Source organism: Rhinatrema bivittatum, chromosome 5 (assembly GCF_901001135.1).
Source record: "Rhinatrema bivittatum chromosome 5, aRhiBiv1.1, whole genome shotgun sequence".
NCBI lineage: Eukaryota > Metazoa > Chordata > Amphibia > Gymnophiona > Rhinatrematidae > Rhinatrema > Rhinatrema bivittatum.
Window position 1 is genome coordinate 211,041,448 of NC_042619.1, and position 20,008 is coordinate 211,061,455.

At 43.8% G+C, this 20,008-nt stretch overlaps 1 protein-coding gene across 1 annotated transcript in view; it reads right to left on the bottom strand.

The window, feature by feature from the left end:
• CFAP47 (cilia and flagella associated protein 47) overlaps positions 1-20,008 on the bottom strand; it is a 1,765,744-nt gene that overhangs the window by 995,456 nt on the left and 750,280 nt on the right. The window contains exons 38-39 of the mRNA XM_029603108.1: positions 4,556-4,706; positions 3,086-3,174 (exon numbers count right to left, since the gene is read on the bottom strand). Of these exons, the coding sequence (XP_029458968.1) occupies positions 3,086-3,174; positions 4,556-4,706 (240 nt within the window). The remainder of the gene's footprint in view (positions 1-3,085; positions 3,175-4,555; positions 4,707-20,008) is intronic.

Genomic DNA, 20,008 nt, shown 5'->3' on the forward strand with positions numbered 1-20,008 from the left:
TTCAAACATTTTTACCAGTGTTTTTGTTTTAAGGAGATGAAAATACAGTGTTATGCACTATCAGCTCTGAACGCCAGCAATATTTTATTAAACCTGCTCATATTCAGAGTGGGCCGGATTTTAAAAGGGTTACGTGCATAAGTTATGCGCGTAACCCTTAAAAAAGCCCTTTGCGTGCGCCGAGCCTATTTTGCATAGGCTCGGTGGCGCACGCAAGCCCCGGGATGCACGTAAGTCCCGGGGCTTCGCAAAGGGGGCGTGTCGGGGGCGTGTTGGGTGGGCGGCGCGAATTGTGGGGCGGGACGGGAGGCATGACGGAGGCGTGGCGCCGGCCCAGGGGCATGGTCGAGGCCTCCGGACCAGGCCCCCGGTCGGGGTGATGGCGCGCCAGCAGCCTGCTGGCGCACGCAGATTTACACCTGCCTCGGGTAGACGTAAATCTGCCGACAAAGGTAGGGGAGGGGTTACATAGGGCTGGGGGTGTGGGTTAGGTAGGGGAAGGGAGGGGAAGGTGAGGAGAGGTGGAAGGAAAGTTCCCTCCGAGGCCGTTCCAATTTCGGAGCGGCCTCGGAGGGAACAGGCAGCGCGCGCCGGGCTCGGCGCGCACAGGTTGCACAAATGTGCACCCCCTTGCGCACGCCGACCCCGGATTTTATAAGATACGCATGGCTAAGCGTGTTTCTTATAAAATCCAGCGTACTTTTGTTCGCGCGTGCGCTGTTTTTGAAAATGTACCCCAGTATGTTTCAAAAGTATTTCCACGTTTAAAATGCAATTTAGAAAATAGCCCCGGGATTGTACGTGTAAAAGTATGCCTGCATGTGATGCTTACTTGAAAGAGGCATTCTCATGGGCAGAGTTGGGGTGTGGAATTCATTTATGTGCATATTCGCATGAACATTTTACTCCTCTCCCTAGGATGGGGTATATGGGGCTGAAATCCTCCATGTGTAGACAGCAAAATCACTTTTGTGCATACTTTTATGTGTACAGTCCGTGGGGTGAATTGCAAGCCCATTTATGCATGTAAAATCAAATGTTACGCACATAAATGCTTTTGAAAATTACCCCCCAGCAAGCATAAATGTGCACACGCATGCCAAGCAAAGATACACGCGGTCCTGCTAAGGTTTCAAGGCCACTTTGAAAATTCAGGCTGAAGTCAGTCTGAATTTTGTCCCACAGCAGTGTCCATAAGGAAAATGAAACAAAACTTTGCCATAGTCTGTCAGAATTCTTTTAAAAACAAAATTGCATGTTCCTGCATTTAGTTCCACAGACTCCAGCACTTCTGTTCACGGCTCCCGTCATGCAAATATTTACAGCTCTGGAAAAACTCCACACACTTCAACAGCATATGCAAAACACAAACTTAGACTAAGTAATGAGGATGTAAAAGTGTATTTCTCATCTTGCCTGAATGCTACAATTTGGTAATGTAGCCAGGAGGCGAACACAGGCTGAAAAGAGAAAGAAAACCTATTAATTAACTTGGTTTCTTTCTCTTTGGAATTCTATTGGGCAGGAGCCAAATGTAGAACTCAAGTAAAGGTTCATGAACTCCAATTAATCAAAGCTGCAATTTTAATACTAATAGTGGGTGTTGTTTCAATTAAAACCTATTTTTCTCCTTTACTTATCATCATTGTACCTACTTTGCTTGTAATAATTTGGGAAATATGAAAAACCATCAATTCTGTGCTGTGTTTAAGGATATCAGTTCAATGCAGTGTCCCAGCGTGGTGCCGATAATACTCTATTGTTTATTCTGGACCTATGCTCCATCAAACGCAACTTAGTGGGACATGATTTTGTTGACCTTGAATGGACTGTGATTGAGAACGTGGAGAGCAGTGCACCGTTTGGAGATCTAGCATCTTTGTTGAACTATAGGGAGCAATTTTGGATCTATAAATTAAAATCAGAAGCCCCTGCAGGATTAAATGACCAGGTTGACTGGTTTTCGTTGCTCTACTTTGAGGACTGGTATAAAGGATAGGCTGTTTTTCATTGACGTCATCAACATGTCACATGATGGGGTCCCTTTAAAAGAGGACGCTGAGAATGCGAACTTAGGTTCATCATTTTTCATGGAAGATACAGGCAGAGCGCTGCGAGCACCTTGAAATCTTGAAATGTGAGTATATGATTACAGAGATACAACTCTGGAGAGCTGAATGTGCGGTGGGCAAGCGATTTCCCCTGATGAAGAATCTATTCGAAACTTGGCCTCGTTGGGTAAAAACACATCTGCGAATTGAGGTCCCAGAGTCTACATCAAGCTAGGTACTTTTCGTCGGTCTATTTGGACAATGAAAACATAAGAAGCAAATTCTAATGGCGAACTGTTCTCATTTTGTTTGACAAGGATTTACTTTTCACAAATATTTTTATATATATATAAAAAAAATGATAAAAAAAATTTTTGGTGATAAAAAATAAATTAGATCTAGGGGGATTAAAAACAATAACGAGGATAACCTGGATGGTTCCTTGAAAAGTTTATGAAACAACCACTTTCCTCTTAATTAAATTTTTGGTGAAAAGAGATTCTTGTTTTCAAGAAGAAGTAATATATTGATTACCCAGTTTTTGTTTTAAAGGACATAAAGAAAAAGAAAAAAATAGGAAAACATTTGATGTGGGTTGTTTTGATGTTGTTTGATGTGATTTGGTTTAGTTACCCCCATCCGTGGATTTTTGGATTGGCATAATTTTCAAAGCAAACTTACTTGCATAAATCCACTTTGAAAACTGGCTTAACAGGCACGTGTTTACAGCATAAGTTAAGCAGGATGTTTGAAAATTACCCTCCAAATATATATGAAATGTTATTTTAAAGAGAAAATATTTCCTCTTGTTCTTCTTGGAACATCTGTCATTCTGCATGTGGATATGAAAAATAAAGATTTTATAATCATACAGCTAGGGTTCTTTAGAGTTGAAACTACTTTTTTGTTTAACTGAAATGATGCAGTTTAAGAGATTCTCCTACAGTAAGTAAAAACACAGTGAGTATGCTAGCAATATGGTTAAGAACATCAAACAGGGCAGGTTAAGCTGATTTACAAAATAAAACTAATACCTGAAGTGTCCATCAGTCTTCAAGGGATTACACAGAGAAAGGTTAATTTCTTTAGGCACGTAGCATGGTGAATCATATCTTACCGTCCCCTGAAAAGAAAACTTGAACATTACAAAACTGTGCAAGCTGTATAGTCATGTATCCTGCTACGCCCAGGGACTGTAATTTTCACAAGGGTACATGGGGCCACATATACACGTGAATATGGTCAGGTGGCCAGATACTCAGTAATTTTATATTGTGTGCGCATAAACGTGTGTATTAAAAAAAATAGCCCTGGTGCAAGTATGTGCGCTCCTAATTTAAAAGTGTGCATGCACAGCCCCATAATGTTAGTTTTGAGTTGCGCAAGTGAGGGAATTTTATAACAGGCGTGCGTCCACGCCATGATCACTTTCACCAGTTCGTCCACCAGTTTGCCCAGTCCACAGCTAGGTCCTCCAAACCCTCCTGGTTCTTTAGCCTGCACTCCCCGCATTTATCCCAGACCCCTCCATCACATCATAGATGCCTGGAATTTTTTAAAATTTAGATTTACACCTTCTACATAGCAGAAGTAACTTTATGCTCAAATATTCCTGGGTGTGCATCAAGAACACAGGCGCACATCTCTTGGCCCCGCCCCGCCTACATTCCAGCCCTTTTTTTCCTGATTTGAGATATTTGCATAACGGAACGTGTGTGTCTACATGTCCACCCATCTCCCGATTCTGGCATGCACCTGCCTTTTAAAATTCACCTTTAAGCAAATATGTTTGAGTGTGTTTGGTAAGAATGCTATTTTCTGAATTTGCTTACAACTGAAGCTGGCAATAGTCTTCCAATATAACCCACTCCATGTCAAAGACCATCCCAATAGCAAAGTGGCAGCACTACATATTACAACATGGAAGTCCTAGAGGGACTCAAAATGCTTTAGAAACAGTGAGGACAGTCCTTGGATGAGACAGACCGAGGTATCACTATTGCTATTATAGCCACATGCTCTGGCACTGAATGAACTCTGAAGAAAAATGTCTTCTGCCCATGCAATCAAGTGGAGGTAGTGTCTGATTAATCTAGAGACAGCTGCAGAAGCATAGAGGAAAAGTATTGGACTGTATTATGTCTCTGTGGCACAGTTGCAACAGGAAATGGTATAGAGTATACTGTACATTGACAGGGTAAGTATGGTAGAGGCACTAGTATATGGGGCTTCGGCTAATTTGTATAAGAGATGAAAGAAAAGAGAATACTGTAAGAGTCTAGCTTGACTGGGAAAAACAGCAGCTAATGCAGAATGGCTGATTAAATAACCAGCTTGTGATTCTCATATTTTAAGAGAATGCAGAACATACTCATGAGTTAGTCAACCCTATCAGAATCTTTAAAGCCTCTGATGTATAATTCATCGGTTTCTTTCTTAATGCTTCATGCACACATTCACCTCTTCCATTCTCCCTTAATATGGGATATGCATATTTTACTTACAACAGGCACAATTTTGTTGATTAGAGACTTCAGAGAAAAAGCCATGGTAGCACCTCCTGCTCCATTCATGGTGTTAGGAACAAGCAGTAGAGTAGCTTCAGCAGGATGCATAAAGCGGCTCTTGAATGCCACTTTTATATTTATTCGGTTCCTAGTTCAAGTAAAATAAATAATTTTAAGGATAAATTCTTTTCTTGAAGTGTAAACCAAGTGAATGTTAATTCATATACTGCACTTATACATCAAAAGGCCGATGCAGTACCGACGTGCTAAAAACGTGCATCCAAATTGGATGCACTTTTTTTAAGGCACACAATCTCCTCTCCTGGGCGCTCAATGCAATAGACAAATAAGCTGCTGTGCTGAAAAGGAGATGCTAGGGATAAATTGTGCGTCCCTGGCATGTCCATGGCATTGGGCACCCAGGAGAGGTAGCAGTGCACAGGTTAGAAAAATGGACGCTTAATTTTACGAGCATCCATTTTCCTAACCTGTGCACAGCCATGGGCTAGGAAAATGGATGCTCATTAATTGAGCATTCATTTTCCTAACCTGACTGCCAGAAAGACGTTTATTTTTTAGTTACTCCTGTTTTCTGTTCCTCCAACTTAATATTGCTATGATATCAAGTCGGAGAAACTACAGAAAAGCAGTATTTTATATTATGTAATATAAATGTATTGTGCACATTTATTTTTTACATGAAGGGGTAATAGCTAATAGCCTCATCAACATGGTATTTACATGTGATGAGCACTATTAGCTCCATGGTGAGTTGGGCACGCATTTTGGAAGCACTAATCCCCTTATTGCATAAAGGTTATGGATGAGCGTCCAACCGTGGGCTAACCTGTGTGCTAGCCTGAGTGGACTCTATGGTATTGGCCTGCAAATATGTCATCAACTAGACATAAGGAAAAATGGTTGTAATGTCTTTAAGTACTTTCATTTCACTCGATATAAGGACTGCAAGTACTAGAGTATCAAAATACCACAGAGTTTGCTTATTGACACTTCCTTGGGATCTCTTCATTTGTCTCTCTGAAACTTGTTTCCTCAGCGCACTTTTCCCTTTCCATGGCTTTCAGTACTGCCTTTAAGTATTTATTTCAACTTGATTACCACTTCAAAGTTACGTTCTCAAAGCATTTATAAAATAATAATGGTGATATACTTATGCCAAAGACATAAAACTAAAAATAATAATATAATGCATAATAAATAAGCCTAAAATAAAATTCTACATAATAAAACAAACAATAAAGCTTAGAATTAAAAAGCTTGACTATAACTTGTGTCAATCTGCTTTCTAAAATTCAAATATGAAGTCTGAAAGTGGAACACCTCAGGCAATGAATTAAAAAAAGAAGGAGCAGTATAGCTAAAAGCAGTTTTCCTGGTTCATGCTGGGAACTCCCAGATCTACTGCTCTACACCAGAAGTCTCACCAAGAATCCAGTCCCAATGCTCAGCCATGCTTGTCTGACTGACATTGCCACCTGGATATCCTGCCACCCTCTTAAACTTAACATAGCCAAGACGGAGCTTCTTGTCTTTCACCCCAAATCTACCTCTCCCCTTTCTCCATCTGAGGATAACGCTGTCATCATCCTCCTGATTCCCTCAGCCCTGGGATGAGCTTTGATGATAGTTTCTCTTTACATATTCAAAACACTGCTAAATATGTTGTTTGTTTCTCTATAATATCACCAGAATCCATCCCTCCCTTTCTGAATGCATTACCAAATCCCTTGTCCACGCTCTCACCACATTCTGCTTTGACTACTGCAACCGACTACAGTTAGTCTTAATATGTAGGATGTTAAATGCAGATGTACCACTGCGTATTAGTTTGATCGTAAAGATCTATTGTACTACCAGACCACTTTCCTCTAGTGGGTCAAATCTTCTTGATCCTAAGACTATCAGAAACTTGAAAAAGAACCAATATAATATGGAATTCTCTGCCAGACTTGTAAAGATCAGAAACCTGTGTTCGCCATTTCATAAAGTAAATGGTCAGGCATTTGGTATTAATGGATGTTAAATTTTGTTCAATTACTTAGCTTATTAGATGAATTAAAACTGAATTCTATGGGATGAATTTTCAGAGATTTACATGTGTAAAAATTAGCATACGCGTGCACAAGTAGCATCTACTCATGTACATACTATTTTATAAAAATCAAGCATATGCGTGCATTTTTGCTTTCTTGCGCACATATATGTGCGTAAAAAGAGGTGGTCTAAGGGCGTTCTAGGGCAAGGCCAACACTTACTGCGTAAGTTGCTATTTTGCACATAGATTTGTCAACTTACATAATTTTACACCTGATAATTATCTGGTCTAAGTGATATTAAACGTGTTTATTGTATCAGGAAATCTGGGTGAATGGGAGGGAATTGAGGCTGAAGAACCAGGAGGGTATCAATGACCTGGAGAAGGACTGAGTAATTGAGTAATTGGTCAAACTGGTAATTTCACTTACACGCTGATTTGCACAAGTTAGTCCCAATTTATTTTTGCATGTAAAATATACATACAGGCCTATATATTAAAATTTAGGTAGAAAAAATACAAGCATTCAACGAATTGAACTATTTGCGTGTAAGTATACATACATGCATAGGGTATGGGGTGATATGCAATGGTTATAATATACTAAGGTAAAACTATGTGCAACCATATACACACGTACATGCTGCCTTGTGCAGTTGTTTGAAAGTTATCATCTATGGTTATAATTTATTGGTGATGGTGATAAATTTACTCTAGGCAAAATGTTCAGCCATAGGATACTAAAATGGAGTTGATTGTTTAAGGTAAAGGTTATCCTGAAGGAAGCTGTAGATCTGAATATTTTCTTTTTTATTGTGATGATTTTATGCATGTTTTATTTGTAAACTGCTTAGTACAATGGCTAGAGCAGAATATAAATTATTTAAATAAAATAAAAAATTAATGGTGCCAGCTTACCCCCAAGAGCTGCTTTGGCCCTAACAGGTGAATTTTCAAAGGAGTTAGAAAGCAAAGTAACATACCTATGTTAAGTGCACTTAATGCAGATAAAACTTATTAAAAATTCAATAGCATATATTGTAGCAATTTTCAAAAGCCCACTTATACGAGTAAAGTGCATCTACACATGTAAAATCCAGTTTTAAGCATGTAAATGCTTTTGAAAATCAGGCCCTTAGGGTCCTAAACCTATGTCAGGAAATAGAGGGTGGTGGATACCTAGAATGCCCTTCTGGAAGAGGTGGCGAAAACAAAAAAGGAGAAAGATTTCAAAGGGGCATGTGATAAACACTGTGGACCCTAAAGGCCAGAGGATAGAAATGAAGAAAAGAGTGCATGGGGGTAACTTGCTGGAGTGGCAGTTGCTACCCTTAACCAATAAGCATTCATACTGTTGATACAACTCCATCATTACTCGTTGCTTCAACAGCAGAGAAAAAAGAGGAAAAGGGGAATTAGATTCAGGCAGCAACCAACAAGGACATTGAATTTTATGGTCTGGGAAAATAAAAAAGCATGTGGGTAACTTGCTGATGCGGCTGTTACTACCCTTAACCAATAAGCCTGATACTTTTGATGCAACTCCAACATTGCTCTCTGCTTTAATGGCAAGAGGTAATGGGGAACTGAACTCGGACAGCAACCAATAAGGGCCCTGACTTTGATGGTCTGGGAAACTAAGTTTGGGGGTGACCTATATGGTGCAGCAGATGCTACCATAAGCTTGCTGGGCCGACTGGATGGACCATTTGGTCCTTTTCTGCCATCATTTCTATGTCATTTCATTTCTATGTGCTCAGCTCTTCTTTGATTAGCAGGCTCTGTGTTACTATGCCAAACAATAGACTAGTCTGCCCTTGATGTTACCCGAAGGACATTTATCATCAATCTTTAACCAAGTCTTTTCTTTTTCCCAAAAGAGAACTGAGTACATCCAGCGGCCTGCAACAGTTATAAGTAATAAGGAACAGGAAATGAGAAACCTGCCTAATCTTCTAGATAGGGATCTCCTCTTACAGTACAAATACAGGACCATCTGCTGTGGGAAGAATGTATTCCAAACACAGCAATAAGACATAATATCATTTTGAACTTTCAATACATGGCTCTTGTCACAAGAACTCAGATAGGGAAGCTGCTCCTGTAGATGAGCAGTAAAGTCCTTTGTTTTCTTTTATAAGCCTGAAAGTTTTAACAGTGAATACTACAGCTAGAAAAATCAACATTTTATTGTACCATTCAAAAAAGAAAATTACACAAATTTTAGATTTGATTCCAGCTTGCTATCCATCTTCTGTACAGCTATTAGAAGGTTAAGTTAAAGTGTAAAATATGAAAGTTCATTATGTCTTGATCAGTGCGCCTCCCCTGATTGTGCATGCTGCTGGCCACAGGAGAAACCACATAATTAGCTTGTTGCCACACAATTTACAATGCCTCACAGAATCAACATTCCTAAAAGCTTTCACAGGGATCTGTACTTGGACCAGTGCTTTTCAATATATATATAAATGATCTGGAAAGGAATACGACAAGTGAGGTTATCGAATTTGCGGATGATACAAAATTATTCAGAGTAGTTAAATCACAAGCGGATTGTGATACATTACAGGAGGACCTTGCAAGACTGGAAGATTGGGCATCCAAATGGCAGATGAAATTTAATGTGGAGAAGCGCAAGGTGTTGCATATAGGGAAAATAACCCTTGCTGTAGTTACATGATTTTAGGTTCCATATTAGGAACTACCACCCAGGAAAAAGATCTAGGCATAATACTTTAAAATCGTCAGCTCAGTGTGCTGCAGCAGTCAAAAAAGCAAACAGAATGTTAGGAATTATTAGGAAGGGAATGGTTAATAAAACGGAAAATGTCATAATGCCTCTATAATCGCTCCATGGTGAGACCGCACCTTGAATACGGTGTACAATTCTGGTCGCCGCATCTCAAAAAAGATATAGTTGCGATGGAGAAGGTACAGAGAAGGGCAATCAAATTGATAAAGGGGATGGAACAGCTCCCCTATGAGGAAAGGCTGAAGAGGTTAGGGCTGTTCAGCTTGGAGAAGAGACGGTTGAGGGGGGATATGATAGAGGTCATTAAGATCATGAGAGGTCTTGAACGAGTAGATGTGAATCGGTTATTTACACTTTCAAATAATAGAAGGACTAGGGGGCATTCCATGAAGTTAGCAAGTAACACATTTAAGACTAATCGGAGAAAATTCTTTTTCACTCAATGCACAATAAAGCTCTGGAATTTGTTGCCAGAGGATGTGGTTAGTGCAGTTAGCGTAGCTGGGTTCAAAAAAGGTTTGGATGTGTTCTTGGAGGAGAAGTCCATTAACGGCTATTAATCAAGTTTACTTAGGGAATAGCCACTGCTATTAATTGCAACAGTAGCATGGGATCTTCTTAGTGTTTGGGTAATTGCCAGGTTCTTGTGGCCGGGTTTGGCCTCTGTTGGAAACAGGATGCTGGGCTTGATGGACCCTTGGTCTGACCCAGCATGGCAATTTCTTATGTTCTTATCTTTTGAAGAAAACTGCAGGGTGCCTTCCTGCCTTCAGTCATAGCTCTCTATGCTCCTGCTCTGGCCCCTCCCCTTGCAAACAGCTTGCAGAGTCCTTCTTCTGGTGTTCTCCCCTTCCCTTTCCTCTTGTCCTGAAGTAAAGAGGTGGGGAGAGGTGAAGTTGGAATGGCAGAGAAAGCAGTTATAATGTATGTTCCATCAAACATCTCTTAAATCCTTATCAAACCAAAGATGATTTTGATATAATTCCTGGATGGAATGATGTCCCTGTAGAAGAATTTCTTCTTTTTACAAAGGTTCTTGCATGTGCATATGTGGCCATTCCTGCACATACCCAGATCAGTCCAGACAAAATGGTTTTGCCTCCCTACCAGCAGATGGAGTCAGAGAAACAAAACTTTGAGGCACTGCTACATAACAGAGAGTGCTACCTGCAGTCCCCTCAATATTTCTCTGATTCCAGCAGATGGTAGAGGTGCAACCCTGCAGTCTGAGATTAAGAAAGAGAGAGAAATTGAAGTAGGAGAATTTCGGAGGAAACTCCATGAGGTGTTAGGCTCCTTGGTGGACCATTCCTTAGATTGAGCCGGGCGTCCAGGGGGTTGGGAACCCCTGCCTTGTGCTTGCCCACATCGTGCCAGAGGCCCTGAAAGCCAGGGGATTGGTTTCCTCAAGGCCTCCAAGGCCTCTGTCTGCAAGGCCCCGGAATCAGGGAAGTACCCTGTCTTTGCTTTTTTGCCTTTGTATTTGTGATTTTAAAGTTAAAAAAAAAAAAGAAAGAAAGGAGCAGAAATGCAAACAGCTGATTGCTATGGGGGGGGGGGGGGGGGGGGGCGGAAGGTAGGTCCATGAGGCAGCAAGGGCCGCAGGCCTCGGCAGACAGAAGGTAATTACTGTGCCAGTCCACGTGTGTCCCAGGGGTCCCGGGGGCAGCATCATTAGCGACCAGGCCTGTAATGGAGGAGGCGTGGAAGTGGTTGGTGCAGCCGCATTTGTTTTACACGCCACACAGTAAGGTTAAGGGGGAAAAAAAAGGCACACACCAGAATGGTGATTAAAGCTGGCAGTGTTTTCAGGACGTGAAGCAGCCATAGGTGCGGGAGCACATGGTATGGCACCCGAACTGCGCAGAGAAATGTGCCATGCGTGTGGGCTGGAGTTTACATGCTTGAATTCTCGTTCCCTCTGTCCTGGTTGTACTTCAGAAGAGGAGGGTTCCTCAGCGGGGGCGCACTGGGGGAAGTGGATTTCCCGCCCTTCGGGGGAGGGGGGGTGTTGGTGTCGGTGGCCGAGGGGTCCAGGGAGCACCACAAGGTGTCTGGATCTGCGGAGGGCCGCGGGCAAGAGTCCTTTTTAACTAGGGAACCCAGAGATTCCCCTCCCCCATTTTCTCCTGTGGTTCAGGGGGACTCTGATGAGGCAGGGACTCCGCCGACAGCCTAGAGCTGGGGATGGATGGCCCTGAGGGATTTTCACCGAAATGTATCCTCTTGATGCATAAAGCCTTCATGGCAAGGAAGGGGGTGAAGGGGAAGCAGGCGAAAGTCGGGTTCCAGACACTGACGTGACTGTGGCACTGGGTGTGGACCCGGATATAGCTAAGGACGACCCCGCTCCAGATGAAATATTGGAGGGGGATGATCCTCGAGTTGTCCGTTTATTTAAGAATATAGAACTATGCCCTCTTATTCCCCAGGCATTGGAAGAATTGGGGGTTAAAGTCGGACAGCGAGGGGGTTAGTCCATTCCTAGATGGGCTGTGGACCCCCCCCCCCTCCGAGTGCCTTTCCCTTACCTAAGAAGATCAGGAAGTTGGGAAGCTATATCCCCTGATGGACGAGACTTTGGAGATACTGCAGGTAATGAAAGTGAAAGCTGCAGTGTCGGTGGTCACTTAAGACAACCATCCCGGTAGCGGGAGCTGCCGTTTTGAAAGATGTGCAGGAGTTCCACCTAAAGCGGATGTTTGAGGTCCCCGTGTTGAGTCTTGGGGCCGTCGTTTGTGCCAGCTTGATACAGAGGGCCTGTCTGTGTGGGATGCAGAAAGCACAGGATCCAGCTTTGTCAGGAGATGGTGCCCTGCAGTCAGTTCGTTTAGAGGCTGGGATGGCTTATGTTACCAATGCATTCTATGATTTGATTTGCACGCCAGCCAGAAGTATGGTCTCGGTAGTGGCAGCCCGTAGGCTTTTGTGGTTGTACAATTGGTCAGCGGACATGTGGTCGAAGGCTCAGCTGTGTAATCTCCCTTTTATAGGGAAGCTTCTCTTTGGGGATTTGGATCAGCTGATGAAGATGTTGGGAAAATCTAAAGGGAACAGGCTGCTTGAGGATAAGCATGCTAGTAAGAAGGTGTTCCCACCTCGAACCTGGCTCAGGGATTCGAGGAGATTTCAGTCTGGTAGGACCACCTCCAACGTGTCTGTGAAGCCGACGGTCAACCGCCAGCAGTCTTTTCGTGGAAGCTGTAGAGGCTCTAGAGATGGTGTCGGTCAAGGGGCTGGTGGTGGAAAGTTAATACAAGGAAACCAGGGTGTCTGAAGCTATAGGAGGCAGCTTGTCCAGCTTTTTCATGGAGTGGAGCAGGATTACCTCGGACCATTGGGTGCTAGAGGTCTTAAAAGAAAGCAATGCTCTAGAATTTTTATGCCCGGTTAGGGAGGCCTTTCTCGAGTCACACGTGGTCTCTTGCAGCAAGTGGGAGGCTGTGTGGTGAACGCTGCAAAGGATACTGGATCTACGTGCCATAATGCCCATGCTGCAGGAGGTACAACAGAAGGGGGCGGAACTCCTTTTACTTCATGGATCCCAAGAAGGAGAGTACCTTCCATCCCATTCTTGACCTGCAGAAGGTGAACAGGGCCCTTTGGGTGCTGCATTTTCATGTAGAGATACTGCGCACGGTTGTAGCAGCAGTCCGCAAAGGAGAGTTCCTGGCGTCCCTCAACTTGACAAGGCGTTTCTTCATATTCCGATTCGGATGGACCATCAGAAGTTTCTTCGCTTCATAGTGCTGGGTCAACATTTTCAGTTTCGGGCTCTTCCTTTCGGACCAGTGACAGCGCCACGAACCTTCACCAGGATGATGGTGGTGGTGGCTGTGGCCCTACACAAGGAAAGAGTTCTGGTTCATCTGTACCTGGATGACTGGCTCATTTGAGCAAAGTCAGAGGAGGACTGCGAGAGGTAGCTTCAGTGGTGATGAACACCTTGCAATCACTAGGTTGGGTCATATATATGTCAAAAAGCCATCTGGTTTCAACCAGTCCTTGGAGTATCTGGGGGCTTTATTTAATACTAGGAAGGGCAGGGTGTTCTTGTTGGAAGACCAAGTGCGGAGGTTGCAGGCACAGGTGACACGCCTGCTTCGTCTTATGTTGCCAACGGTTTGGGAATTCTTTCAAGTGCTCGGTTCCATGGCATTCACATTAGATTTGATTCCATGGACATTTGCACACATAAGACCTCTGCAGCGCGCTGTGTTATCCAGGTGGGGCCCATTGTCGGGACAATATCATCTGCCATTGCTCTGCTGCAAGAATCCAGATCTACTCTCTATTGGTGGCTGTTTCAGCACAATCTGATGAAAACAATGGACCTGAAACCCCCGGCCTGGGTGGTGGTCACCACGGATGCAGGTTCAATGTGACAAAGGTGACGTACATCAACCGACAAGGCAGGATGAATAGTCGGGGTGTAGCTCTGGAAGCATGGTGTTTGTTCATGTAGGCAGAGTGCCATCTCAAGGGCATAGCGGCCTCGCATGTCACAGGGGTGGAAAAAGTACAGGCAGACTTCCTCAGCAGGCAGCAATTGGACCTGGGGGAATGGGAATTATCTCATGAGGCTTGGAACTGCATTTGTGTCTGGTGGGGTGTTCCCCAGCTGGGCCTCATGGCGCACGGTTCAACGCAAAGAAAGAAAGGTTTGTCATTTGCAGAAGAGAGGTCAGTTTGGTGGGCCTGGATGCTCTAGTGTGTCCTTGGCCGTCAGGGATCCTGCTATATGTGTTTCCTCCTTGGCCTCTGGTTGGTCGAATTCTGAGGCGAATAGAGGTGCATCCCAGTTCAGTGGTGTTGGTAGTGCCCGAGTTGCTGTGGTGTCTGTGGTTTGCAGATCTGGTGCAACTGGTGGTGATCAGATCCCTTTGGCTGGCTCATCTACCAAAGTTGCTGCATCAGGAGCCCATATTTTCAGATCAAGAGGATCACTTTTGTCTCACGGCTTGGCTTTTGAGAGGTGGTGGCTGTGCCTGGAAGGTTATCTCCACGTTTCTCCAGGCTCGTCAAGCTTCCACTTTGGCGGATATTCAGGTCTGGAGGGCGTTTGAGTCTTGGTGACTTTGGAGACAGATGCATCCTGTTAGAGCTGTGGACCCTTGGACCGGGACGAGAGTTGGTGTTACCACCAAGGGACGGCCCCCAATGGTCCTCATCGCCTGAAGGCAGTGCAGGTGAGGGCAACCCAGTTGGAGCTTCACCTATACCAACCCTCATTCCCCTCAGGTTGAGCCCTTGGGTACCGGGACTGGCAAGTCTTAGGTGCGGGTCTCCTTAGTGAAGACGGGTCCAGCAGCAGGCAGAGACGGAGTCAAGAATCCGGGTTGAGGCAGGCAGCGAAGATTGAAAACGAGAGCCAAGACAAAGGTCAAGGGCAGGCAGCAGACAAGCAGAGATGAGGTACCAGGCCAAGGGTCAAGACGGACAGCAGACGAGCAGAGGCGAGGAAACAAGCCAAAGTCTGAACCAGGAGATCAAGCCAAGGAAGAGGAAGCAGGAACCAGAGGTGAGGAATGGCACAGAATCAGGAACAACAGGAACAATCAGGAACACACGATCAGGAACCACAGGAACCAGAATCACAGGAACAGGAACCACAGGATCAGCAACTAGCACTCCGAAGAGAAAGACCTGTTGCCAAGGCAAAGAACTGAGGGCTGAGCCAGAGTTTAAATACCTCTCAGTTCTGACGTCATCTTTAGGGGCCGGGCCGTGGTTTCCCGCCACGGCCCCTTTAAGAGTTAGGCTAAGTTGCGCACGCCCCTAGGGAAGCACCCGCAGAAGGGGGGTCAGCGGCATCTAGAGCTGCGTGGAGGCCATGCTGGCAGCCGACTCGGAGTCGGAGCGCGCTGCACTGGAGAGCAGGGAGCCTGCTGAGTGTCAGGGCAGGTAGGGGGGACTGACGCGGGAGTCCCAACAGTACCCCCCCCCCCCTTTACACCCCCTCACAGAAGGTCCAGGCTTGTTGGGGTGTACTTCATGAAAATGCTGAAGCAGGGACTTGTCCAAGATGTTTGAGGCCGGCTCCCAGGAGTTTTCCTCCGGACCAAATCCTTCCCAGGATATCAGATACTCCCAACGCCTGTGATTGCATCATATGTCCAGTATCTCTCTAACTTGATAAACTGGGTCTTCTTCAGAGGAGACATCCGGAGTCTCTGGAGGTGTAGAGTGAAATGTAGAGAGCACAAAGGGCTTTAACAAGGACACATGAAAGGAGGTGTGTATCCTTAAGCTAGCAGGCAGGTGTAGACGATAGGAAACCGGCCCCAGCTGCTCGCTGACAGAAAACGGTCCAATATATTTAGGAGCTAGTCTCATGGAGGGCACTTGAAGGCATATATGGCGCATGCTTAACCACACCTGGTCCCCAGGTCTGAATAGAGGGGCCGGACAGTGGTGTTTGTCCATAATCTGCTTGGCAGCATTGGCGGCTCTTTAGAGGTTAGCCTGTGTGGTATTCTACAGAGTAGGGAGTTGCTGAGCAGTGAGTTGGGCCGTCGGAGAAGGCACAGCAAGAGGTAGAGGTAGCGGAGGTCTTGGCTGCTTAACGAAGACTACTTGGAATGGGGAGGTCCCCTTGGCAGAGTGAACATGCATGTTGTGCGAGAATTCTGCCCAAGGTAACAAAGATGCCCAGTCGTCCTGACGGCTCCCAACGAATGAGCGGATGAAGGTTTTCAGGCCCCGATTGATCCGCTCAGCCTGGCCATTTCCCTGAGAGTGGAAAGCAGATGTAAAATCTAGTTGAACTCCGAATTTCTTACATAGGGAACGGTCAGATGTAATGTGCTGTGGAAGACCATGGAGGCGGAAGATATGCTGGGTGAAAAGCTGGGCTAACTCGGGCGCTGAAGGCAACTTAGGCAGAGAAGTGAAGTGTGCCATCTTGAAGAACCTATCCACTATGACCCAGATCACCTAGTTCCCATTGGACGGGGGCAAGTCCACCACAAAGTCGCTGGAGATATGTGTCCAAAGTTCTTGAGGCACTGGGAGTGGTTGCAGGAGCCCCCTATGGCCGATCCGGTAACAGCTTCAGTGTTCAGTGAAATGCTAAGAGAAATTAGGGAAGCTAACCAAATTGGTAGTGCAGTAATAATGGGAGACTTCAATTACCCCAATATAGACTGGGTAAATGTATCATCGGGTCACGCTAGAGAGATAACATTCCCGGCTGGAATAAATGATAGCTTTATGGAGCAATTGGTTCAGGAACCGACAAGAGAGGGAGCAATTTTAGATCTAATTCTCAATGGAGCACAGGACTTGCTGAGAGAGGTAACGGTGGTGGGGCCGCTTGGCAATAGTGATCATAATATGATCACATTTGATTTAATGACTGGAAAAGGAACAGTGTGCAAATCCAAGGCTCTCGTGCTAAACTTTCAAAAGGGAAACTTTGATAAAATGAGAAAAATTGTTAGAAAAAAACTGAAAGGAGCAGCTACAAAGTAAAAAATGTCCAAGAGGCTTGGTCATTGTTAAAAAATACCATTCTAGAAGCATAGTCCAGATGAATTCCACACATTAAGAAAGGTGGAAAGAAGGCAAAACGATTACCGGCATGGTTAAAAGGTGAGGTGAAAGAAGCTATTTTAGCCAAAAGATCTTCATTCAAAAATTGGAAGAAGGATCCAACAGAAGAAAATAGGATAAAGCATAAACATTGGCAAGTTAAATGTAAGACATTGATAAGACAGGCTAAGAGAGAATTTGAAAAGAAGTTGGCTGTGGTGGCAAAAACTCACAGTAAAAGCTTTTTTAAATATATCCGAAGCAGAAAGCCTGTGAGGGAGTCAGTTGGACCGTTAGATGATCGAGGGGTTAAAGGGGCACTTAGAGAAGATAAGGTCATCGCGGAAAGATTAAATGATTTCTTTGCTTCGGTGTTTACTGAAGAGGATGTTGGGGAGGTACCCGTAATGGAGAAGGTTTTCATGGGTAATGATTCAGATGGACTGAATCAAATCACGGTGAACCTAGAAGATGTAGTAGGCCTGATTGACAAACTAAAGAGTAATAAATCACCTGGACCGGATGGTATACACCCCAGAGTTCTGAAGGAACTAAAAAATGAAATTTCAGACCTATTAGTAAAAATTTGTAACTTATCATTAAAATCATCCATTGTACCTGAAGACTGGAGGATAGCAAATGTAACCCCAATATTTAAAAAGGGCTTCAGGGGCGATCCGGGAAACTACAGACCGGTTAGCCTGACTTCAGTGCCAGGAAAAATAGTGGAAAGTGTTCTAAACATTAAAATCACAGAACATATAGAAAGACATGGTTTAATGGAACAAAGTCAGCATGGCTTTACCCAGGGCAAGTCTTGCCTCACAAATCTGCTTCACTTTTTTGAAGGAGTTAATAAACATGTGGATAAAGGTGAACCGGTAGATATAGTATACTTGGATTTTCAGAAGGCATTTGACAAAGTTCCTCATGAGAGGCTTCTAGGAAAAGTAAAAAGTCATGGGATAGGTGGCGATGTCCTTTCGTGGATTGCAAACTGGCTAAAAGACAGGAAACAGAGAGTAGGATTAAATGGGCAATTTTCTCAGTGGAAGGGAGTGGACAGTGGAGTGCCTCAGGGATCTGAATTGGGACCCTTACTTTTCAATATATTTATAAATGATCTGGAAAGAAATACGACGAGTGGGATAATCAAATTTGCTGATGACACAAAATTGTTCAGAGTAGTTAAATCACAAGCAGATTGTGATAAATTGCAGGAAGACCTTGTGAGACTGGAAAATTGGGCATCGAAATGGTTTTCAGGGGTGATGGTTTTCAGGGGTGATGAGTCAGACGAACGGAAAGAAATCACTGTGAACCTGGAAGATGTAGTAGGCCAGATTGACAAATTAAAGAGTAGCAAATCACCTGGACCGGATGGTATGCATCCTAGGGTCCTGAAGGAACTCAAAAATGAAATTTCTGATCTATTAGTTAAAATTTGTAACCTATCATTAAAATCATCCATTGTACCTGAAGACTGGAGGGTGACCAATGTAACCCCAATATTTAAAAAAGGCTCCAGGGGTGATCCAGGTAACTATAGACCAGTGAGCCTGACTTCAGTGCCGGGAAAAATAGTGGAAACTATTCTCAAGAACAAATTTGTAAAGCATATAGAAAGACATGATTTAATGGAACATAGTCAACATGGATTTACCCAAGGGAAGTCTTGCCTAACAAATCTGCTTCATTTTTTTGAAGGGGTTAATAAACATGTGGATAAAGGTGAACCGGTAGATGTAGTGTATTTGGATTTTCAGAAGGCGTTTGACAAAGTCCCTAATGAGAGGCTTCTATGAAAACTAAAAAGTCATGGGATAGGAGGCGATGTCCTTTCGTGGATTACAAGCTGGTTAAAAGACAGGAAACAGAGAGTAGGATTAAATGGTCAATTTTCTCAGTGGAAAAGGGTAAACAGTGGAGTGCCTCAGGGATCTGTACTTGGACCGGTGCTTTTCAATATATATATAAATGATCTGGAAAGGAATACGACAAGTGAGGTATCAAATTTGCAGATGATACAAAATTATTCAGAGTAGTTAAATCACAAGCAGACTGTGATACATTGCAGGAGGACCTTGCAAGACTTGAAGATTGGGCATCCAAATGGCAGATGAAATTTAATGTGGACAAGTGTAAGGTGTTGAATATAGGGAAAAATAACCGTTGCTGTAGTTACACGATGTTAGGTTCCATATTAGGAGCTACCACTCAGGAAAAAGATCTAGGCATCATAGTGGATAATACTCTAAAATCGTCAGCTCAGTGTGCTGCAGCAGTCAAAAAAGCAAATAGAATGTTAGGAATTATTAGGAAGGGAATGGTTAATAGAACAGAAAATGTCATAATGCCTCTATATCGCTCCATGGTGAGACCCACCTTGAATACTGTGTACAATTCTGGTCGCCGCATCTCAAAAAATATATAGTTGCGATGGAGAAGGTACAGAGAAGGGCAACCAAAATGATAAAGGGGATGGAACAGCTTCCCTATGAGGAAAGGCTGAAGAGATTAGGGCTGTTCAGCTTGGAGAAGAGACGGCTGAGGGGGGATATGATAGAGGTCTTTAAGATCATGAGAGGTCTTGAACGAGTAGATGTGACTCGGTTATTTTCACTTTCGAATAATAGAAGGACTAGGGGGCATTCCATGAAGTTAGCAAGTAGCACATTTAAGACTAATTGGAGAAAATTATTTTTCACTCAACGCACAATAAAGCTCTGGAATTTGTTGCCAGAGGATGTGGTTAGTGCAGTTAGTATAGCTGGGTTCAAAAAAGGTTTGGATAAGTTCTTGGAGGAGAAGTCCATTAATGGCTATTAATCAATTTTACTTAGGGAATAGCCACTGCTATTAATTGCATCAGTAGCATGGGATTTTCTTAGTGTTTGGGTAATTGCCAGGTTCTTGTGGCCTGGTTTTGGCCTCTGTTGGAAACAGGATGCTGGGCTTGATGGACCCTTGGTCTGACCCAGCATGGCAATTTCTTATGTTCTTATGAAATGGCAGATGAAATTTAATGTGGATAAGTGCAAGGTAATGCATATAGGGAAAAATAACCCATGCTATAATTACACAATGTTGGGTTCCATATTAGGTG